General features: G+C 37.4%; 2 protein-coding genes across 2 annotated transcripts in view; one reads left to right on the forward strand and one right to left on the reverse strand.

The window, feature by feature from the left end:
* The window catches only part of YKT6 (YKT6 v-SNARE homolog), a 405,865-nt gene extending 393,030 nt beyond the window's left edge, over window positions 1-12,835 (reverse strand). The window contains exons 1-2 of the mRNA XM_044084243.1: window positions 12,640-12,835; window positions 6,385-6,524 (exon numbers count right to left, since the gene is read on the reverse strand). Of these exons, the coding sequence (XP_043940178.1) occupies window positions 6,385-6,488 (104 nt within the window). The 5' untranslated portion in view covers window positions 6,489-6,524; window positions 12,640-12,835. The remainder of the gene's footprint in view (window positions 1-6,384; window positions 6,525-12,639) is intronic.
* A 618-nt stretch (window positions 12,836-13,453) lies between these two features.
* Window positions 13,454-25,274, forward strand: part of NUDCD3 (NudC domain containing 3) — an 811,895-nt gene continuing 800,074 nt past the window's right edge. The window contains exon 1 of the mRNA XM_044084241.1: window positions 13,454-13,793. Within this exon, the coding sequence (XP_043940176.1) occupies window positions 13,596-13,793 (198 nt within the window). The 5' untranslated portion in view covers window positions 13,454-13,595. The remainder of the gene's footprint in view (window positions 13,794-25,274) is intronic.

A 25,274-nucleotide genomic window follows, 5' to 3' on the forward strand; every position in this document is an offset into this window, starting at 1 on the left:
AATAAATGAAGTACAAAAGAATAGAAAGCTTAAGAAGCTGGAATGGGATCTTAAGGCATACAAAGAAGGACTAGTGTATTCCACATCTAAAACAGCGGTGGACATACAGAATAGTCATAATGATGAAGTCTCAATGCCTGAAGTTTAAATTTAGCAGCTGTGTGTGATGTAAGACGTACCGATGAGTAGGCAATTGACGCTAACATGGTTAAAAGATCAGAGCATTTAGCAGACGAGCAGCACAGTAGCAGCTATAATGGCAATAACTTCAATATTAAGAATTCTAATAAACCCAGTGGAGCCTCCAAAAAATTGTGGGATTCTCTACCAATGGATGTTCAGCAGGAAACCGGAACAGGTAACAGGACACGGGCCCATATGGCAGTGCAAACAGCAAAACATTCAGGGTTTCAGAACAGAAAGAAGAAGCTAAAAGGGAACAAACACAGATGAGTGGTACGCATTCAGACATACTTTTCATAATTGTAAACCCTGCTGATTAGGAGTTCTCTACTTTTGAATTGAGTGTGTTAAATAAAAGCTGGTATTTTTTTCAGCCAAGAGAGCTAATTTAAAAGATACAATAAACATTGAACAAAATTAAGCGAGAAGCTAAATTTGAAGTGTTTGTTCAACACTAAGGCTTCTTGTGAAAACAAATTTAGCAGACTGGGTTTATTAATCTTTAGTTAAGACCACAGCTTGAATCTTTTTTTTTTTTTCTAAATAAATCGAGAAAGATCTGATAATGAGATTTTAAAATAAGCCTGATTACAGACTTTATAATCTTACTAAAGAATAACATGAGGCATTGGCTAATTTGAAAAATAATGTTGATTTACTAATTACCAAGCCAGATATGGGTAATGCCTTGGTGTTGTTTAATGGCTATAAAAAACAACAATGGTTAGATATGCTGGAAGACAAGACATTTTATTTGGAAAGTCAGCTGGTATGTCATATAGAAATCTTACAGGCCAATAGACTCTTTTACTGAAGTCTGGTTATGTGATAGCCTTACCGACTCAGAAACGGTCAATTATTTTACAGTGAAAAAATCCTAAGTTTAGTCACAGTTTGGATCACCAAAAATCCATAAATATTTACACCATCTTCCTTTTAGAAAAAATGTTTCAAGTAGTGCCAGTAAGACAAAAGCCTTATCTATTTATGTAGACTCATTTCTATAAAATGTAGTCATTTTAAATTCTTCTTATATCAAACATTCTTTCATCTTTATTAAGAGTTGTCTGAATTCATTACAGGTTTCTGAGACTGACATTTTGCTTAAAGGACGACAATGGGATTCTATTACTAAATGCTCGACTTCTCTGTCTTTTTTGCTTTCCTATTTACTATCCCTGCTATGAATAAACAATACAGCATTTAAAATATTTTAAACTGACTGTTTCTCTCCAGTTGAACAATACCTTACTGTACTGTGGTGGTTTCACTTTCAAAAAAAAAAAAAAAAAAAAAAAAAAAGACTTTTGTCCCACCCTGGAAAAGCTTGTTGCAGTCTCCAATTCACTAATGTCATTAAGGCCACTAAATACAGGTAGTTTTCTGACCATTTCCCTCCCCAAACTGACATCACCACAACCGTCCTAAAAACCCAGCCATGCTGTGATGTCACAGTTCCCTGGACTTTCCCCTACCCATACAGAAAGAAAAGGCCAGAACAAGGAAACAGCACATGTCAAGTCTCCTGCTGTGAGCTGTCAATCACAGTAGGTAACAGCTCAAATTACCCTTCGCACTCTGACAGCTACTGAAGTCAGGTGTGAACGGGGAATGAGTCATAATAGTACAATTCAGGCTTCACAAAAGACTGCAGTTTAGCCATTCTTAAAAGCAGCAGCAATAAAAAGCCCTTTGAAAGTCTGTTCTGGGCATTTGCACTGTTTCTGTTTTACGTAGTCAATGAACGGCATGAAATGTTACTTAAAACTGACTGAAAGACAGCAGTGTATGCATGTAAAATCAATGCAGTGACAGGAGCATTAGGAAGAAAGAGGCTTGCGTGATGTAAATTTTTCTTTTTCAGACAAGCACTGCATTCTGGGATACTCAGAGGTACACTAAACAATCAGAATTACTTCAAGATCCCAGACCCCGTGTGGTCAGACTCAGAAACTACATAGAAAAATATTTTAAAACCTGTAAACGGTCTCAGAGTGGTGTTAAAATGTAAGAAACACCAAACCATGATGAAATAAATATGTTTGAGTTTGTGGATGTGGTTGTCCTTTAATACTGACATTACTTCTTTGTATACAGTGATTCCTAATGACATAGAACTGCTGGTAGAGAGACGGGAATTGTTTACAGCAGACTTATTTTTTAATCATCTTATACGATAAAAAACTGGAGTGAAATTCAGAGTAGTCAGCAACAGATTAAACAGCCTCCAGCTACACAAATATGTGTACATTTAGATGGGAGAACCAGAATTTGCTGATCAAATTATTTTTTAGAAGTTTTATAAATTGTTTTTATCATGAAAAAGTAATGTTTATTACTTAGAAGTGTTTGTGGATTATACAAATAATGTAAATGTAGTGCATATTTAAGTTTTCACAGTACAAATTTTAAGAGGTTAAATTTGAATTTTTATTTGTTGTTTTTTATTTCACTGTAGCTGTTTTGACAACTTACCTTTTTTTTATTGATTACAATAAGATCTTAAAAAAATAACTTGTATAACTTTTATTAAGCAGTACAAATACCAATTAAAATATATGTAGGTTGGTATATACAGAGAAATAAAAGGCAATAAAAATGCACAGGATATATACAGAAGAAACTAGATACCAGCTATTCAAGCTCTCTGGCAATCACTTTACAGAATATACTGTCCCCCAACTGCCATAATGTAGATAAACAAATAAGTAGTGCTCACAAATGAGTCCATAACAAACAAGACAGTCTCACTGTCTTTCATACAGCATTTCCCCAAATCCCAGCCCTCCTCATGATAATTCCTTCCTGCTACTAGACAGACGATAGGATGCAATACTTATGCAGTGAAGAAAGAAACTAAGCAATTTGAAAACTGCAGCACCAAAAATATTTGATCATAAATAAATGCAAATATATTTAGAGAAGGTAAATTTTACAATGTCAAAGGCAAGACCAGAAAAGTGGGACGTAATGAAAAAAATAAATTTACTGATGAAAAAAAAAAAGAAACAAACAAACAAACAAGAAATTAAGTGATAGATCAACTACTAAGTGAAGGATTTAATGCAGAAACTCCAACATAGGCAATATCACAACACAATGGGTCAAGTCCCCTAATTGTGGTACAGCACACACAGCATAAAGTACTTGGAGAAGCTATACCACAAGGTGATGCTTTGGAACCTTCTTTAGGAGACATGCATGCATGAAAGTCCAGTTAAAACTGCACAAGGGAAACAGCAGGAAACAGAGAGTAAAGAGGATGCTGTCTGTCTAGAAAAGAATGATCTAAAGGAAGAACTGTCTGGCTTAACAGAAATGGACAGCCGTATTAAAATATATGAAAAAAGCTGTGTACAGATAAATAAGACCCAAAAATGTTAGAACACCACTAAAACAGAAAAAAACAGTAAAAGGAACTATCAAGAAAAAATTATGTGATATAACAAATAAACAGAAAATACTAATATGTAGCTAAACGGATGAGATATAGTCTTATCACAAAAAAGCAGAATTAAAAAGAGAAGAGAATGGAAAATGATTTCTCTACTTGCTGCTTCCCTGATGATGAACTATACAACAACTAAGACAAGAAGTATCACTATTACAAGACTACAGAAAAAGGAAGCAGATTATAAACATTTCATGGAAAGACAGATATGGTAAGGGCAATACAAAACTTCAAACCAGATCAGGATTTAATATCTCCAACAATAAATGAACCATAACAGAAAGAAGAAAAAAAAAAAAAAAAAAAAAATGCTCCTGCTTAACAGCGAATCTTCAAACAATCCTAAGAGCAACAGATTAATAGTTTGCCTTACAACTGTATATAAAATATATGATGAAACAGATGCAGCTACAGTTTACAGTCGCTTATAAAAACACAAAATTCAGTAATGGCAAAAAAACAAAGCGGTAATAAAGGATCAAATATTGCTAAACAAAAGTCATAATAGAGAGCTGTAAAAAGGTGCAAAGAATGGCATGGTTAGATTGCAAAAAAAAAAAAAAAAAAAAAACACGACAGCATTCCGCATTCACTGACTTAACAGATGTGTAAAGATAGACCCTAAATTATCAGCTAATAGCAGTGACTTATGAATCAGCAGCAAGCCACTTTACAACGAACTCACGATAAAAAGCAAATTACTATCCCAGGGAAAAGATTCAAAGGGGGATATTCCAGGGTGATTCTTTGTCACTACTATTGGTTTGCCTTGTCCTTAACTGAAAAAAAAAAAAACAACTCGTCCAATGACATCTCACCTAGTTTTTGTGGACAATTCCAAACTGTAACAATTCATCAGAAAAGCACCTGAAAGTACAACTATAAATAGTTAAAACTTTCTCAGATGGTATCTTGATAAAGGACCAAAAGCAACATTTATAGTAGGAAAGTGGAAGCACCAAGGAAAATACCAAACTGGGATAGAAATGCAGTAACAGAAGGGAGTTTATAAATATGTGCAACAGATAAAGAGAAGAGGAGAAGAGTAGTCAATAAATCAGGAGCAAAAAGATCAAAGCTTAGTAAAGAATACTTTTGAAAACTAAAGCTATTATTGCAAACTGCCTTGAGATCTACAAATAAAGTCAATATGTTCTTCACATTCCAAATTACTGTTTAGTCTGATTAACTGGTTCCAAAAGATACATCGGATCAGTTGGAAAAGAAATCAAGAAAATCAAATGATATATAAAAAACAGTGCACAGCAAGATTACACATCCCTGGGTCTGGAGGAGGCATGAACCACTTTCAAAATGACTATATGCATACGGCTGCAAATTTGGGACTGGTGTCAATTTATTAGAAGCAAGCAAACATTCTTTAACTTTACTTAAACAAATAAAATAAACAAATGCAAATTAAAATATATGTAGGTTGGAGTACCCATACAAATAAAATAAAAAGCAATAACAACAGACAGGATATATATACAGAAAAACATAAGCTCCAGATATTCGGTTGGTTGGCTATCTCTTACTGTGGATATACCATCCCTGTCGTAAGTTAGCTAATTTAATAACTTGTACTCACAGATGGGTCCACCACAAAAAAGACAGCATCACTGTCTTTCTGGCATAGCATAATAGAGAGTTATATACAGTATTTTCCCAAGCCCTTAATGCTCATCGTGTGACATCTTCCTGACACTGGAGGAAAAAATAAGCAGTTAAACCATTCTCAGCGGCAAAAGTTTATTCATAGATAAGAAATGCTTATACATACCCAAGAGTCTAATTCCTTCCCTTGGGTCCATCCTGGTGTCTTAGTGATGAACAAGTCATTAAGTCCATAATCAATTACATCTTAAAAGACAGTACCTGGTCTTTCATCCTTTCCTTACATTTTTATTATACATTCACAGAAGAAAAGAGCAAATCTGAAGATTCAACACAAATTCCCTATTATTTTATATTCAAAAAGACAAAAGTCACATTCTTAAGCCATGAGAACAAACACAATGAATGCAGATGAACAAGAGGAAAGAAAGAAAAAAATAAATCACATTTTTAACTAAGTTTCCTTAAGCCTGATATTACTCCTGGCATCATTTATCATAAAAACAAAACACGCTGTCTTGACAGATTTGTTACCAAACATTTACCCCATCTGTGGAATACACTGCCCTCATATGTTAAGCAGAGTAAGAACTTGCATTCTTCAAGGCTAACCCTGATGAATGGATAGGCATCTGCAAATTTATCCTGGCCTACAGTTGCTTTGCCCTCCTAAAAGCGAAAGGTATATCATAAGAGTGGGAAATAAACAAAGTGTGACCTACCTGCCTTATAATTCCTATGATCCTATGACTGAACTAACGGAAAGGAAAATTTGCCACACTAATTGCCACAGACCTAGGCCATAAATTAAACTTCAAAGTTTTTATTTAGGGTTCACAGCATCCATGCGGAAGACTATCCTCAGTATCCCTATGAAAAATTATTCTTATTTTCTACCTCATATGCATAAAAACTCTACTTTGATTATTCTATCAATGCACTGCACTTGCACAAGCCAACACAAAAACTTGTGGGAACATCTTGGTCATAGGACATAATCATCAAGATTAAGAACCTACTGAACAACAGTCAGAAAGCAAACACAGTGTTATCAACTAGAACAGTAAAGAAATATAAAAATGTAATCTTGCACATGTTAATTAAAGTGAGAACAAATCAAATAATCAACAGACCTGGACCTCTGGAAGAAGCTGAAGGAATTGAGGTCGTACGCTGATTTCAGCAGGTTAACTTTTGTTTCTCCTTTACAGAAAACGCTCATACTATACAACTTCATTTTGGCCTCCTTTCAGTTACACAGTCTACTAAACACCTTAAAAACAAAAGATAAAACAAGCAAAAAATCATTGAAACTCTCAAGCATGTTATGGATTTTCAAAACACAAGACAACTTATGCAAAATGAAGAAAAGTTGATTTTCTTTTTTTCATCTTTTTTTTTTTTAACAAGATAAGCTCACCTATAATTCTGAAACTCTGTTGTGTATGAACTAGCCATTACACTTATGGTGTGCATCAATCAAAAAAGCAGAACGTACTCTAGACAAGATCTAAAAACCAAAATAAAAAATAAAAGCTTCATTGTCTCACAATTTGCTACTGAAAATCATTTTCTTTATTTTAATCCCCAAAAACATGAAGCCATTTGTCTCCCGGGAACAGATTCAAATGTAAGGAAAATGTTCAACATCTCTGACTGAGATTTGATAAACAACCTTGGAGTTTATTTTATTTATTGTTTGTTTACCAGAGCAGAACAGTGATCACAAGTGACTAATTTTAGTCTCAAATTGGGAACACACAAAAAAAATCAGACTTACTTTTAATGAGAGACGGCAAGAGTATAATGAAACACACATATATAAAGTACCATTATCAGATAATTAAAATTTAAAGAGCATCTACAATTATAATATAGTTTCACAAAAATCAAAGCAAATCTCATGTCAAGTGAGTTGTCAGTGTGTTAATTACAGCCGTGTGTCATCGAAGTGGGAAGGATAAGACAGATGAATAGAGTGAAGGATGCAGGACACAGGTTGGGAGAAGTTTTAAGAAGTTACATTAAGTGAAAGATTATGAGAATGAAAAGTGATGACTGGTGCAACAGAACCTGCTGCATGGGGAACTAACAAACAGTGTTATTAGTAAGAGAGAGTAATCAGACTGATATGGTTGATGAGAGTCAATAACATTTGGCTGATGAAAGATGCTTTGTGTAAGATAATGCATATTATGTGTGGGGAAGTACCTTGGAGGTTTATAGGAAAATATTAATCTATCAGCTTACAGATTATAACAAGCATAGCCAATAATCAATGTCAGAATCAAACCATGGGCCTTGTATCTGTAAGAAGACCTCAACCATAAAGCCAACACTTTCCAGGAGTTTTGGACACAATATAGAGATGCAGAGATCTGAACAATGGAGTCTGTTTATTAATTTAATTATTTATTTTGGGCAAGGGGGGGTTGAGGTGTGGGAACAGAGTGGCTGTGGCTTACGAAGCTGTAAATGAAAGAACGACTGTCCAATTACTTTAGCTGTTAGGAGCGAAAAGTTCTGATTGAACAGAGTTTGTAGAACTGGGATACTAGGAGAAGGTCAACCCTTTGCTGAACAAGGAGATTTTTTTTGCCAGTTTTACAATGGGGTTCATTTTTAGGGGACTGTGTAACAAATATACAAAATGTATTGGTTGTTTGTATGTTTATGGAGTTTGGTTTTGATGCTGAGGCTATGAGTAGGTCACATTCAAGTTGGGACAACAGAATGCCTTCACCTGTAGCTTTTGCCAACAGCTGTTCAAGAGATTTTGATATAAAGGGGGATAATATTACTGGCTCAAAACAGGAGAGAGTCAAGTAAAGGGAGAAGGTAAATGATGGTGTCAAGTTAAACGCCAAGGTATTAAAAACTGTGTTTTCCACACAGGCATTGTTGTGGTCATAGATGGTGTCAAGCTAAATGCCAAGGTATTTAAAACTGTGTTTTCCACAGAGGCATTGTTGTGGTCATAGATGGTGTCAAGCTAAATGCCAAGGTATTTAAAACTGTGTTTTCCACACAGGCATTGTTGTGGTCATAGATGATGTCAAGTGAAATACCAAGGTATTTAAAACTGACTGTGTTTTCCATAGCGGCATTGTTGTGGTCATAGAAATAAACTGTTGTAGTCATAGACATGCAAAGAGTTTTTTTTGTGTGTGTTTTAAATTTCTGTTTGGTGGCAAAATACAAAAAAAAAAATCACAATTTTGTCTCATAACAAGACAGAGTTAACTATTTGCCTTGTGTAGTCAAGGTGGAAAGAGAAGTTAAAGTAAGGTGATCAAGCTAAATATCAAGGTATTTAAGTGATAGTGTTTTCTATAGAGGCATTGTTGTAATAGGCATGCAAAAAAGTGTGTGTGTGTGTCTTTTGATTTTATTTGCTGGGAAAAAAATTACAGTTTTGGTTTTGATGGAGTTGAGAAGGAGGCTTTTATTGGAGATCCAGCAGATTTGGGATTATGTTTAATTTTCAGCAGTAAATAAACTGCAAGAACTGTTATTGTTAGTATAAATCTGAACAGAGCTCCTCATTTTCCTGGAAGGGAAAATAAGGATAAGCACCAGAGTTCACTCCAGTGATCTATGCTCAAATAACTGAAAAATAGACTGAGGAATGTTCTTCCTAGTCCACAGTACTTATACAGATGTTAATTGGGGTTAAATATAATTGTTAAAGAGAGCAGAAGAAAAATAGATATCCTCCTTTTAAATGAGAGAGATTGTCCACTTTACAGCAGTTCCAACACTAGTGGTTCTTTCTAGACCCTGAGTAGAGGATATCATACAAATTGTGGCATCCCACCACTGAACCAGTAATCAAGGAGCCTCGAATCCTCACCACTGGCACCAGTGGGGGATGTACACCAAGATTATGGCAAGGTATACATACAGTATTACCAGATGCAGCTCTCGGCATCAAGTGCAATGTCCTTTAAAAGCACACAGAGATAACAATCAGTCCAGGGCTGGTTTCCTCCTCTTTCTCCAGATCCCCAATAAGACTCCCCACTGGCACAGCTCTACAGTTGAGATCTCAGCTGAGTGGTCAAGCCAAGACCTCCAGCACCCTCTCTGTCCAACCAATGTTTCGTGTCTCTGCCCATGTAGCTGACACACACACTGTTTGAGGTTTGATTTCTACACTCACACAGCTGGGAAAGGCTGGCACAGGTTTACTAGCTATGTCCCCTTTTTCCCAGACTATAAGGTAGTTACCACTGCCACCAGCCAGCTCCTTATCAGGTACTTCAAGGCTGTAAACAAAGGCCATCCAATCTTGCAGTGTAATGTTACTACTAATACAAATGGTAGTTTGATCAAGAGCAAAGCTATTTGGAGTAGACCACAGTGTCACCAAATAAATATGCAAGTACTCTCAGAACTTAAATACCTCTAGACAGATCAGCCACAGTACAATATTTAAATATATTTAACAATAAAAGAACAAGATACTACTAAATATATATTTACAGTGCCAGTGAAGTTCAAAATTACAAGAAATATTTAAAACAACATTGCAGGACAGTCTCAAATAAATGAAGAGAAATATCTAAACTAAGCTTTGCTACATTCCTGACTACATCTAAGAGAGTTACTATTCCCTATAAACTTACTTACAGAGCAAGACAGATGTGGTGAATTGACCTGACAACAACAACTAGAGAAGGTCCAAGACAGAATACAGAATGATGTGTCTCTCTCAGAGAGTTCTCAAACTAATATCCCAAATATTACTCCTGGGCTGACTTGCAGAAAGACATAATTTCCTGTCATCTGACGTCTAGTCTCCAGGCCCAAAACAACCACTGATGGATATTGGTATCATTTAGTATCTACCTGTAAAAATACATAGACAAGGGCTTTTCCTCAGATCTTTGGCAAATGCTAGAAAGCATAAAACAAGACAACACTCCAAAGGCAATACAGAAAGCCTCTCAGCACAGACTCTGTGTCTCCAGCCTTGCCTATAAAGTAATTTAGTTTCAGGTATTTTTCTAAAATTTACTACATTGAGGTTAACCTCCTTTATCCCAGTTTCCAATATTAAAATACATACATCTAAACAGTTACAATAGTGCATGTTAATTTCTATTCTTTTCCAGTAGGGTACACTGTGGATACATTTCAAGCTCTTTGCAAAAACCTCTTCAACACACACTTCTGTACCAGCAGTTTGATATAGATACAAAATACAGTTCTAACAGATTTGTAACACAAGCATCTTATATAGATTATGTTGATATTCACAAATGACATAATTATTTACAAAATTCCAGACAGCTGTGCTGGCAGTATCTCCCTTTGTCACATAAGTAACAGTCAATAAATAAACCCTACAACTAAAAGTCATTATTTTCTAAACCACTTTGTCATAATAAAGCAGAGTTAAGTCTGTTTTGGAATTTGCATAATGTGTTCAAGATAATTTACTGGAAAGGGTGGTTGTCGCGGCCTCTTTGACATGATCCTCAAATCAAGGCAGATTCAACCCAGAGAAGAGTCAATTAGGTTTTAAAAATAAAGTTTATATTTACATCCCACAATAAATCTCAGACAGTAAACTATGAAGTAATTTAAGAAGCATTTTCCTCCAAAGCTGATCTAAAGTCGTCACCTAGCTAGCCTTGGCAATGCTGACAAGGATGATGGAACCACTAAAGTCAACTGGAAGGGAATGTTATTATTTACATTTATTAAACAGTACTGATCAAGTAGGAAAAATGTATCTCTGCCCGACTAGAAGGAACTAGAACTAGGGATTCTACATCTGCATGGCTCCTACATCTACAATGTTTGTTTCTCAGTATAATCTCCACCAGCCAGCTCTATAAATACTCTGCCAACAGCCATTCTAAAGGAGTTCTCCATCTAATACAATTACCAGATTATGTTAAAGACTACATCTTCTGCCAATTCACAGGCATAAAAAAGGGACTGAAAATTTACAGGGAGGGAAATATTGACTGCAATCACCACGCACTCACACTAATACAATGGTAAGCCAATAAAAATTTGAGAATGTACAGCACTTATTAGTACAAGTACCAAATTAATAACAAGACAAAAAAAAACAATAAATAGCTGGGGAAGAAAATATAACCCTGTCTGCAAAATTACTAAAATCAGTACACAGAGTTATCTAATGGAAAAATATATCATTAGGCAGAGGCACTGCAACAACTATTCTCTCCTCATCCTGATGTCTGGCCTAAAATTCATAACCTGGATTGGAAACTGGATGACTAATCAGAGACAGCATACTGCCAAACAATTCACTGCAATGACTTATAAGTATGCCATTTCCATATATCACACTGGAGTTGCAAAGCAAAAATTTATGAAATGATTATTTTAAAACTGGCAGGGCAGTCATGGATTGGTAATGACATAGTCTCCACAGAGACCCGGACAGCTGACATTACTACCAGACATTTGGCAGTTGGGATGCAGAACCACAGACAACAAACAATACTGGTTAGATGGCCTTGCATAGTACAAAGGAGAAAATGATTTGCAGATAATAACCAACAGCAAATATAACTATGCTGTACAACACGCAAGGACAGTTGCAGAAATCTGTAAGATGCTAGGATACAAAGCACTATGACTGGAATCCATACATGGTGATTTCATCTTTCCTTAGTATCGGGCAATAGCTATACAACATGTGAATACTGTGTACAATTTTGGAAGGGAAATGTGTAGCTCAAGAGAGAAAAAAATGAGAAAGTTGGGTGCAAAATTAATTACAATGCAATAAATAGGGATACGATTAAACTCCTTGGGACAAGTAGGAAGAACAAAGCTGAAAAACATGGATAATATGGTAGAGAAGGGCATGAGTGGCATCTAGAATGGAGTCAGTTTCAGGCTTTGTGCACAAAACTGCGAAACTGAACTCAGCACCTAACTCTCACGTTTTTTTCAAAAACGTTGATCAGCTTTAGCTGAATTCCTAGACAAGTCAACAAGTTACATTCGTGCCCCCTTCGACAATTTATTAAATCAGAAGCAATGACAAAATCCATTTGTTGAGGAAGTTACTCTCCCACAACACTTAAGGTAAATTTAGCATTACTAATCCTGTTCACATAAAAAGCACTTGCCGTGGAGAGTAAAAAAAAGCCAATACAACATGCATTTGTCTTCAAAATACAAGAGGCAAAGTTATTAAATATTAAGATCTGGGATTTCCATAAACCCGGCAACACCATTCTGTAATCCACACTGCCTCGATGTAATCTTAGCCAAGTTCCAAAATAAGAACTACTGATACAGTCTCACATCGGTATCTCAAGACTGTTTATATTACAAACAGCTGTCTGGCCCCGATCCACTTATCCAAACTGAAACAAACACTTATTTCAACTTACAGTCTTTGTGTAGATTTGTAGCCCGATCTTTAAAGTCAAAACGTCGGGGACTCTGACGCAGTCCCACGAATAAGCAGCTTATAACCCCTATCGATTATGTCTTTGGAGCCACCGCCTCCGTCACAAGGAATAAAATAGAGCAGAACTAAAAAGGGCCAACCGGGCGGATACCACAGCTTCACTCTGAACCACGTCACTATAGGAAACCAAACGTCCTACCCTAAAACCTTACCGGTATCACGTCAAAACATGCAAACTGTAGTGCCCAAAACTGCTCGGCCGTTTAACACTAGCTTCATTCATCGATTCAAAAAATAAATGCTGCTGTGTATGCGAATTAATATAGCTGTTGTTTCTTTTTTTTAACTTCAGAGCACAAAATGTATCTTGCTATGCTACTGCCGTGCCCACATAGCTCACAACATTTCATCTCCAGAATTTGGAACACTGACAACCATAATGTGGGACAATTGGGTAAAATATGTAGCTCTTAATAACAACTTCAACTAGGAAGCTCAAATAATAGTTAAAACTCGTTACCTTATACTTATTAAAAATGTTTTGATGAATTAATAGTATTCGGTATAATTTACTGTGTATGTTACTTAAAACCTTCCAGACAGACTTGAAAGTATCAGAGCTGCCTTCAGTGTGGAACATAGACTTTTTAACACTCGAACTGAAAAATGTCTCCCAGTACCAACAGGCAATAAACATGTTGACTTGGACAGGATTCTGAACTAAGTGACTGATTTCAATAAACAAGTGAGGAACTTCAACCGTAGGAGCTAGCTAGAGTATGAGAGGACTGTTTATGTAACTACACCCTGAGGAAGTGACGAAAGGAAACGCTGATCCCTTGTTTTGAATCACGACAACCTTCTAGAATTAGTAGTGAGAGGTTGATTTCCAAGTAATGTGTGTGTAGTTAAACAGCTTACTAGTGTGAAGGAAGGATGTCAGAATACCCGGGAATGAGTGAAATGTACGATCATGCTTTGCTGGGCATATTACAGCATGGTGGAACTATTCAACGTTTTCTGGAGATCTATTTTGGGTTTCTTTATCGGAAAACTGACTTTTTTCGATTGTTGTCTGGACCCGAGGATAAAATGGGATTTCCCCCAGGAGTCGCTGAGAAAATGGTCCTTAAGGTAATACAGCGAAGTGTTGTCAGTGGGTTGTCGTATGGCAGCTTCAAGGGCTAGAGCACATTGATAACAATGTTGGAGAATAAACGTTAGTGGCATAATTAATAGCTTCATAGCAGGAGTACTACTTGTCCATCTTTATGTAGGGCAGCCCCTATTTGGGCAGTTGTGTTCTGTGAATTTATTTTTGTTTATATATGTTACAATTAAAATAAAGTTATTACCAAGCCTCATACAGAAAAATTACATATAAACTAAGTAAAAATACAGTTTCAGTTGCTAAAGTGCACACCTGTACATACATATTGCCAAATATATGGACAGCAATAACAGGCTGAAAAAGAACATTGTTAGTTCATAAAGTATTTACATGTTGCAGTTCATAGAGATGACACTAAACACACTTAAGTACACTCTTTGGAACAGGGCTGTCTAGATACTTATAGGTTCATAGGTATGTACTAAGCTATTGGCCCTATGGCCTATATAAGCCTAGCCAAAAAGGTACCTTGGCTTTCGCCACCCAAGAAAATTATTTTCCTATGCCCCTGTCGAGCAGAGCCACAGAGGTGTTCCCCAGGATTTATATATATATATATATATATATATATATATATATATATATATATATATATATATATATAGGTAGTTTATTCCAGAGTATGGGAAGTGTCTGGGACAGAAATCTATCCCTCCAGTATGTTCTGTTTATTGTGGTGACAAGATTTAGGTCCCTAGAGCACGTAGCTCGGAGGGATTGGGATTTCTTTAAGTGGAGCTTGTCCAACAGCTCTGGGTTTGACATAGCTTTGTATGTTAGGCAGAGATCGCCTCTGAGTAGGCAATATTCGACGGAGTAAAGCTGGAGCTTTTTGAGACGGACTGAGTAAGGCATCTGTTTGAGGCCGGTAATCCTCTTTGTGAGGTATTTCTGCGGCCTTTCCAGTTGTTGTCGATGTCTTGTGAGGTACATACCAAAATGGGTGTTGTACTCTATAATAGGTCTAATGAGTAACGAGTAGAGGGGAACAATAACCTCTTTTTTTCCTTGGATGAGAAACCTTTTGTGATGAGGTGTGCCACGTAGAAGGATTTCCTGACTACTGTGGCGATGTGATTTACAAAGGAGAGACTACTGTTCACCAGTGTCCCAAGGTCTCTTATCACACTTTCGGTGTTAAGTAGACTACCACCTATGTGGTAGCTCATGGGTACAGAGTTTTTACTAAAGGGGATGACAATGCACATTTTGGCATTGAGCTTGAGGCCATGGTTTTGACACCAGGCATCTGTCTCAGTGAGGCCCTTTTGTAGGATGTATACATCATTAGGAGTTTCGATTATGGCTCCTAGTTTGCAGTCATCTGTTAACTTCATTAGCCAAAGACCTTCTGTGTTAGCCTGTACTTCAGAAAAGTAGATACCAAACAGGAGAGGACCCAGGACTGAACCCTGTGGTACTCCACTTGTCACTAGTCTGAAGTCAGATTTGGAGTCTGCTGCCTTCACAGTGTGGGTTCTGTCAGTGAGCCAGTTGGCAACCCATCTTGTGACATACTGATTTATACCTAGTTTAGTGAGTTTATCTATAATTCCAGAGTGGGGGATGGTGTCAGAAGCCTTGGCAAGATCTAGATAGGCTGTGTGAACCACCTTACCCTCGTGTACATCTTTGGTGACTGCTTCAAAGAAGTCTATCAGGTTTAGGAGACATGATGTGCCTTTTACAGACCCGAACTGGGTGGGGTCCAGAGTTTGGCGATTACCAATGTCTTTGTTTATAAGTTCTATGATGATATGTTCCATGGCCTTGCAGACCAGGCTCATTAAGCTAATGGGGTGGTAGTTCCCAGGGTCCGTGGTGGCTCCCCCTTTGTTGAGTGGGATAATCGTCGCTGTGCACCATTCAGTGGGCACAAAGCCTGAGGTGAGGCTATGATTGAACATGGTACTTAGGTGGGGTGCCAGTTCATTCTTTAGTTTATGTAGAATGCAGCCTGGGATGTTGTCAGGTCCCATGGATGCTGTGTTTTTGGCTTTGGAGAGTGTGGTTTTTACCTGTGCAGCCTTGATTGGGTTTTTACCTGTGCAGCCTTGATTACAGGAACTTTGCATTCTTCTGGTATAGAGATGGACCCTTTAGGGGGTGAGAGAGGGGTAAAGTTAGCATTGAAACTATCTGCCAGGATTTTGGCAATATCAGTTGGTTCTGTATATTTAGTGCCATTGTGCTGTAACTCAGAGCAGATCTGAGTGCTGCCATTGAGGTTCTTGCCATAGCTATAGAATGCTTTGTGGTTGTCTTTAGAATCAGTGGCGATTTTATTTTCATAACTAGCTTTGGAGGATTTTATGAGGGATCTCAGCTTTTTACTGAGGCTGACCAGGGTGTTTCTCCAATCATGGGGTTTTATTTATTTATTTTTTTTGCAACAGTTTCTTTCTTCTGTTGTAGAGTTTGTTTATGGCAGTGGACAGACAGATTGGCTTCATTTTTTTGGAGGATAGCATCTTGGTTCTGTTAGGGATAGCACGATCCATACACTCGTGTAAGTGCTTATAAAGTGCATTTGTGTAGGATTCAGCAGTCGTACCTCTATTGTCCGTCTGCATGGGTGTGGTGAAGTTGGCTTTGGAGAAAATTTTTTATGGTGGTTTCCCTAATGGGGACGGGATGTGGATGTCTAGGGTGATTAGCTTGTGGTCAGATCTGACCAACGAGGAATTGACCTCTGGTGTGGAACACCGGTCGACCATGTTGGTAATGACCAGGTCTAGGATATTGCTGCCTGTGGTGGGAGTGTGGATATGTTGATCCAAGGTGTTGGAATTTATGAATTCCGGAAAACATTGAGCAAAAGAGGTGGTACATGAGTAGTTTTCCCAGTTAATGGTGGGGTAGTTGAAGTCGCCCATTATGAGGGTGTTGGGTTGTACCCTAATATTTTCCAGTGTATCAAAAAATGAGGAGTGTGAATCCTGGGGCATGGTGGGGGATCTGTACAAGTTACAATTTGGATTGCGGTCTTGCCCAGAGTTAGTTGCACTTGGATAATCTCGGATGCATTATGCTGAGCAACTAGCCTGGAGGTATGGATATCCTTAATGAATATGGACACGTCTCCGCATTTAGTGTTTCAGTCCAGGTTAGGTGGCCAAACGGAATGGTATGAATTACAGCCTGGTAATGCAGGGGTGCTCTCTGTAGCCTTGAACCAGGTCTCTGTCACTGCACAGATGCCGATGTTCTCCATTTTAAGGAGTGCCTCGAGTGAATGCATTTTAAGGTTTAGACTTCTAGCATTGAGTAGCATTACCCTCAGATGTTGCTTGCTTCTACCTGTTAGGGTGGTGAATTTGTCATTTGAGCGTTGTCTAAAAAAGGCGCTATAGGGGTGGCAAGAGCCTTAGCCAGTATCTGGAATCCCAAGGGCAACAGGTGAGGCCATCTCTGGCAAAGCATCGTGGTCTGCTGATCATGTCATACCAGGCAGACAGATACTGGATTCCCATAGAATGACACCAGAAGCTTAGCAAATTGTTGAAGTCAATCGTTTTGTCTTTGTACTGTGGTATCATTCTGGGTGATAGCAGGATGCTACTCTGGGCTAGGGTCTTACCTGCCTGGGTACAAGATCAGAGAGCTCCTCCATGTCTCTTTTTATGTAGTCCAGGGAGGTACATCTCAGGTCATTCACACCAACATGGACAATGACAGAGTCCTATTTGTACTTGTTGTGGAGTGACCTGAGTGTGTGCGTTATGTGGCGGATCCTTGCACCTGACAGGCAGCTGACAGTAACTTTCTCCTTGTTTAGCCTGGTGAGTGGAACATCAGTGTGTCTGACTATAGAGTCTCCTATGACTAGAGTGTTGGGTACATTGTTATGCCTTATGGGTTGTGGTTGAGTGGCACACTGAGTTTGTGGGCTATGTGTCATTTGGGTTGTGTTGGGGGTGGAGGTTGCTTGTGTTTCTGCTTTGGAGGTCTCTGTTGCTTGAGCAGATTTTTATTGAGAGCCTCTGCAAATGTAGGTGTGTGTTTTGTGTTTCTATGTGTCTGTTTTGATGGTGTAGGTTTTGAGGGATTGTGTGATGAGTGTGGTGTGGTGCAAGTGTTTACCTTCTCCTCTTGACTGTCTATTCCAGTCTTGGGTGAAGAAAGCTTTGCTTCCAGTTTGGCTATTTAAGTGCATCTCTCACAGGTTGTAGTCTTGGGTGGTAGGAGGAGAGGGCTGTCTGTGTACATGAGGCAATTGTTGCCTTGCCCCAAGATGCCCATATTCATCAGGTAGACAGGAGAAAACACTGGGAGCTGACCCTTAGACATGCCTGGATAGGTGCTTATTTATTAAGTACTAAAAACTGTTTTCCTCTAGACAAGTGAGGCAAGTTGAGTGCTGTAGTAATTTGTAGCTTATTTAGTGCTTACAACGAGTTCTGAACAAGTGCTGAGCTCAAAGAAACAGTTTTGAGTGCTAAAACTAAAAAAACTGGCTAGATGTAAGGGAAAATTTGAAGAGCAGACTTTATGGCGCCGGGGATAGTTTAAATCTAGTGAAGCGGTAATGCATAAAGTGTATTTATATATATATATATATATATATGCAAATGAGAAAAGTGATTTAAACAAGTTAACCAATAAAAAGCTGAGCTCCGTTCCAGCAGTCTTCAATCTGACAAGTTTTAACTGCACACTCCTGCCAGTAGGATGCAGGGGAATATTCTCCAAAAAATGGTCTGGATTAGTGCTCAAGTTATACAACTAAAGCTAGATTCAGCAGGTCTGAATTTAGTCTATGCTACAGCAAACAAGGTGTACTCATTTCAGAAAGAAACTGTTGAAATAAGCAGGCGCAATAAGCCTTTAACCAGAAACTCCCAGCTCCAGAAGGGCAGAATCTGCCCTCTCCTCCCACAAGAGTGCAGACCACACCTTCTTAATGTAAAATAACTGGCCCGAAGCCCAAGTGCTTAAACCAGAAGTAATACACTTTTAGAATAACAGACACTAAGCCTTCACTCAGCAACTCCCAACTTAGAAGGATGTAAGCTACCTGTCCTGCCACAACAGTGCAGACCACAAACCTTCTTAATGTAAAACAACTGGTCTGAAGCCCAAGTGCTTCAACCAAAGGCTTAGAATAACAGTTACAATTTAATTAGGCTACTCACAAGCAGTAATAAATGTAGCAGAATAAATGCAATTAAGTACTTTTAAGAGCAAGCAGCAAAAGCAAAATAAAGTAGGAAGAAACACAAATACAGTAAAAGCAGATGAATAAAGTGCAATTTCTTTGTATAATAATAGAAAACAAGCAAACTGATTTAAACAAATTACCCAATTAACCAGTAAAAAAGCTCAAAACTGTGCGCTGTTCCAGCAGTCTTCAATCAGACAAGTTCTAACTGCACACTCCTGCCACTAGTGTGCAGGGGAACCTTCTCCAAAAAAGTTGGCCTGGATTAGTGCTCAAGTTATAAAAACAAAGCTAGATTCAGGATGTCTGAATCTAGTCTATGCTACAGCAAACAAGGTGCACCAATTTTAGAAAGAAACAGTTCAAATAAGCCTTTAACCAGAAATTCCCAGTTCAGAAGGGCAGAATCTAGCTTATTCCTCCCACAAGAGTGCAGACCACAAACCTTCTTAATGAAAAATAACTGGCCTAAAGCCCAAGTGCTTTAACCAGAACTATTACACTTTTATGCACCTAATATAGCCTAGGCAGAATATATATTTGCTTTTCATCAAAGAAATAGATTTTACTAATTTCTTCTTTCTATAAGTAGTCAAAGTATGCTGCTGGTGGAGGGAGGGAGGGTGAATTTTCACTTTTTTGAAGTGTGGTGTGGCTGTTTAAAATATTTAAGAATACAGTATTAAAAGTATTGACTACCTCCTTAAGTGGAAGAGTTTTTAGGACAGGCCAATTAAAGGCTTTTGCATAGGTTCTAGAGGTAGTACATTTACAAAGTGATTTACTATTGATTTTTGGCTGCTTCCTGCCCCCTGTCTGCTACATAGATCTAAATCCCAACTCCCTGTCTTAGACAAGTAATTATATACCTTAAGAAAGAAATCATACTAGGAGATGTAAATATTGACAGGCAAAACCTTATCTAGTATAAATCTTTATGGTTAAATACAACTTATCAAAACATGCACTAGATTTGATAATATCAACAGTAAATTCTAGACTGGATACTATTCTCTGGCCCTAGTAAATCTACAACTTTTGGAACCTATCCATACTTTCTGTGTGACCACCTTTCAGCTTATACCTACAGAAATACCACCCACCAACCTAACAGTCACCAAATTAAAACAACACAAACAATTTCTAAATTCAATGTAGACTTCTTCATCAGTACATTGAAAGCCTTTACTTGGTCTGTCTTAAAACCTCTTCCAGTTTATGTGACAGTCAATACTTTTAATACCTTATTCTTATATACTTTAAACAGCCACATCCCACTCCACAAAAAAAGAGTGAAAATTAATCCTGCACAATGACTCACTATCCAAACAAAAATTACAATGTCTAACAGAGACAAAGCTTGGAAAGAATGTCTTAAACTTAAAATTCCGTGTAACCTGCAACTTTAGAGAATTGCTCAATCTGATTAAAAAACAAATTAACCAATAAAAAACAGTATTATAGCCATGTACAACTTCAACATAAAAATGACCTCCAAAAATTCTGGACATCAATACACAGCCTGTTACATCTGGGCTTAAACAAGGAACCCAACCCTTCTCATAATAACTGTTCACTAGCAATTGCAACCTTATTCAATACTTACTTCATAGAAAGCATTACTTCCCCAGCTAAAAACTCTTCGCTCCCATCTGGTGCTTCCACCACCTTCTCATTAGCACCCAATCCTAGAGATGAATAGAAACAACACAAATAATGACAAATGTCCTGAGATTTTAGAACAAAAATATTTTCTAAGTTTTCTTTAATAGTTGTAACAGTCAAGTATTTTGTGTAAAGAATGGATATTTAGTGTATAACACAGCATAAAACAACCTTTTTCATACATAAAGTCCTAAGTAGTCAAGCTGCACGTGGTTGCCACCTGTGAGGACATTTTTCTGAAGTGCTTGTCAGTCATTTTGGGAGCCAGCATATACCTCCAGTATATTTTCCCCGACTGTTTACAGTTCCACTTGGATTTCCTATTTGCATATAAATTATGTTGTTAGAGTAGTCTTTTGCTCGTTGTACTAGGAGGTGAGAAGTGTGAAAATTAGTCTCATCAAAAGAATCCTTTTGGTTTTACATGTCAACAAAATAGACAAAGTCTGAAAAGTTTGAGCTTTTCTATAATAAAGTAAAATAAATGGATTTGTCTTCCAGTTGCCTTTGCTCGTTGTTGTAGAAGTTATATATAACAAATAGTATTGTAGAAGTGAACAAAAACTGTAAAATTCACATTGTAGGAAATGGTGTACATGTGTTATTCTTTGTTCTTTTTGTCTTCATTTCCTCAGTATGACTTTAAATCCCTGCACTTCTCTTGTTTAATTGCTCCAGCAAACTGATTCCTAATATAATATCAATCAAACAAACTGAACCCTTAAACAATGAAATACAAACAAATATATATTTTTATGCAGGCCTCCGCAGCCCCACAACTGCTAATTATATGTACCAACTCTGAGACTGCACTACTGTGGGGAAAGGGCCAAATCCCACTTCCTGCTCTACCACAATCTTGGCAACAAGCTAGTAGCATTTTTTTAAATTCTGACATTTTGATTAAAAATGCTGGTAGCAAATCGGTTTGACATTCTGATCCTTTTATATAACGAATGGAACCCCAACAAACGTACTGATTAAGAACAGTAAGAATGTTATAAAAATTTCTTTTAATATGTATAGAATGTTTATGCATTTGCCCATGTGTTGCATTTAGCACATCACTTAACTGAAGATTGTTAACAAAATTATTAACTTTGATAGAGAAGCAGTGCACATCTTCTCAAAGGAAGTTTGTTTTTTGTCAAGGTTTTACCCGTTCCAAAGGTGTTAACCCTATCTACAGACCATTATAAGCCTAGGCAAAAACCCATATTCAAAAGTTCATTTCATCTTCAAGGAGAGGAATCCAGAATAGACCAGGGGAGCATAGCTCGCAACCTTCCATGTCCAAAATGTGGAACAAACAGCTAAAATGCGGCTACTTACTAACATCCGCAACTAGGAGTGCCATATATTATTAATATTGGTTGTGTTATATTTTTTTAAAAGTTCTTTTGATAAATTAATTTGATTAATTATTATCTATCATAGGTATCCATTAAAAAATTCTTAGCACTGAATGTGCGACCCACCTTTTCATTGAGGGCATGTGAGGAACATGTACTTAATCATGAATTTTCCTAATTTTCTATCTTAAAATGAGGTGCACTTAGGAGTTATGTGGGGGAGAATTTAAAGCCGCTCACCCAATAATCTAGGTTTAACTTTACTCTTTTCGATATGTCATATAAGTTTGTTATGGAGGTGAGGGATATGTTGGGATATAAACCTGTCACACCAACTTGTTTTATCTATCTGTTGATGAATGTTTAGTTAATTTAATTGGGTATTTGAGATACCAGTTCTGTGAAGGAGTAGGAGGTCAAATACGATTGGATCTTTTGTGGTGTGAAAGGTTGGGCACACATTTCCACGGAGGGATCTGTAAGACTGAGATTGTTGAGGCCATTGATGTTGGTTATGAATCTCAGAGGTCTCTCAAGCTGAATGATATGTTTAGATAAATGCATGCGAAAAGATGTATTATTGTTAATAACGTTATCTAATGAAATCCGACTAAAACTGTAGGCACCTTTTAATGTAATAATTTTGTACAAAACACACTCATACTGTACAGGTGGAAATATGCTCCTTCTGAGAGGGTGTATACCACAAGTAACTGTGAAGGAATCTTGTAATTACAATAGCTATGTTTGTCTTTGACTGATACTGCCCCCCCCCCCAACTACAAGGCAAATCCATAATCATTCAGAAGTTATATTTAAGTGATCTTTGTTTTGATACATTCCCTACTCCAAAAAGTAATGCTCATATTCTGTGTACTTAGGATGCCTCATTGAGAATGGAGCGAGAAACACAACAGCCACAGTAACGTATTCTAGCTTGCTGTTAGACATGCTGTGCCTTTGTACAAGCCTTATTATTTTTTTTCAGCAGTGATCATATAACAATGTCTGTGTTTTCCTGTGCAGTATGTCTCCTCATCCCTACCTCAAAAAAATCCACCATATGTGTACACATCTGATGTGGAATTGTGAGGAAAGTAAAAGAAACAATGACCACAGTAATTTATTTCAGCCTGTTGCTCTTGGACAGATGTACACCCCCTTAAACTTGCCATATTGATTGTTTTGCATGAATCGTGGCTATCCTTTAGGGGAGTATGAGGTGTATGAAAGTAAAGCAAAATGGATACTTTCTGTGCACATTTCTGATGCATGTTTATGAGGAGGATAGACTTCATTACTGGGACCATTATGCCTTACAACTTTTTGTTCATACATGCACACATACTGCCATTAGGGTAGCCAGTTCATGTAAATGCCTCATGTTTTCACATATATCCTGGTTTCCTGCTGTCTCACAAAAGACGGGCACCTTCTGTGTAACCCACTGAAGATAGGCTGTGATAAAAGTGAAAGAAAATGATCACAGTAATGTATTTCTTCTAGTAACTGTCAGACTCTATGCACGGTCTCCCCCTCTGCCAATCCACAGTGACAGCAGTGATCACTCTATTGTGATCTTCATAACTGTCTTTTGAGAAGTAGTTTTTCGATGAAAGGAAGCAGCCATTTCTGTCAATCTCTTCTGATGTTTGATTGACAAATCAGGTGAAATAATAGCCACAGCAATGTATTTATGTCTGCTGCTGCAGGCACATTACCTCCTATGTTGATTGTCATAAAATTTTAAATTTAAAATAAATAAAATGTATTGTTTTAAATTAAAATAAATAAATAAAGTGTATTGTGCTGTGGGCAATGTGTATTTTTACTGTGGTCCACAGATCTGTCTGATACCCTGACAGAAAAAGTGAAAGGTCAGACACAGTAGTGTATTTTAATATGCTATGTCCTCACCTCCAGAAGCCACTTCGGTGATCACTTCAGTATGATCAGCTTGTCATACCTGCACGAGAACATCATCCTCGAAGATCCAGGCAGCTCATAATCTCTAGTAATATGACTGGAGGCTACAAGGAAAGCACAGTACTGTGTTGCTAATAACAACTAATCACAGATGATTAGATTGTATAGTAATAGGACATTGGTTGACTACTTTTGTCCTGTTGCTATGCTTATGAGGTAGAGCTGAGAAATCATGCTAATAAATAACATATTCTGTCCCTTCAAGGTTAAATTTCACAGTCGTCTCATTGAGAATATACCAGCTAATTATCTGGTTGTTACAAATATTGTACATGCAAAATAATTGCCTGTCTGATATGCTGCAAAAGAGAGGTTTTTTGTTTTTTTGGTTTTTTTTTTAAAGCTAGCGTCATACTAATTCAAAAAAGAGGTCTCAGTCCCGTATCAATGGCTCAACCATGTGGTACAGAGATTATTTCTCAGTCTACAGGTAAGGGGTTCCTGATTACCAGCCCCTCCCCCATGTTGCCAGCATCCTTTTGATGTTCCTTATTGCCTGATTGATGATGGCTAAAGTCATGGACAAGAGAACTGTTGTCTCTCCATCATACCAAATGCTGCTGCCATCATTATCTGTTGCCATTGCCTACAGTTAGTGATGCTGTGCCATCCTCCATGTTCAAATGCTGGTAAGTCTGTCCAACCTTTCTGCAGTAATGCTGAATTCCAGCTGTCCGCTTTCTAATGCCCTGATATCGCTTCCATCTTTCAGTGGATGAGCTGACGGCTACGGAACTTCATGCTTGGTTGCAAAGGAGATATGAGAACCAGAGATAGAATGGGTGGGTGCCTTTTGACAACGGATTATCAGGAAAATGCACACTTTCCTCAGTAATTTATTATCTGAATTAGTTTTCAAGCCTTTACAGACTTGAACACAGGTGGTAGAAAAAAACATGCCAAATGTAGGGCTATGTTATACATACAATCTATTTTTGCTGTGTAACTAAAGTGAGAAAGGGACCACATAGAAACCAGCTTATACAGAAGGAGGGGGGGGGATATATATATATATATATATATATATATATATATATATATATATATATATATATATATGGGTCTAGGACTATTCTTTGAAAGCACATTTCACTTAAAGCACATTTGACTGTGCACAATTCACTGAAAACACATTTCACTGAAAGTTATATATGGCCTTTACCCCAGTGTTGTGCGACCCTGGAGTTAGTATATATAGTAAGGGGGGGTGTAGCCCCCCCACCAATTTTCAATATTTTCAACTATATACAGGGATACTTGCAATTCCAATAAATTACTCT

Source organism: Protopterus annectens, chromosome 9.part0 (genome assembly GCF_019279795.1).
Source record: "Protopterus annectens isolate FY-2018-M chromosome 9.part0, PAN1.0, whole genome shotgun sequence".
In the NCBI taxonomy this organism is placed as follows: domain Eukaryota; kingdom Metazoa; phylum Chordata; order Ceratodontiformes; family Protopteridae; genus Protopterus; species Protopterus annectens.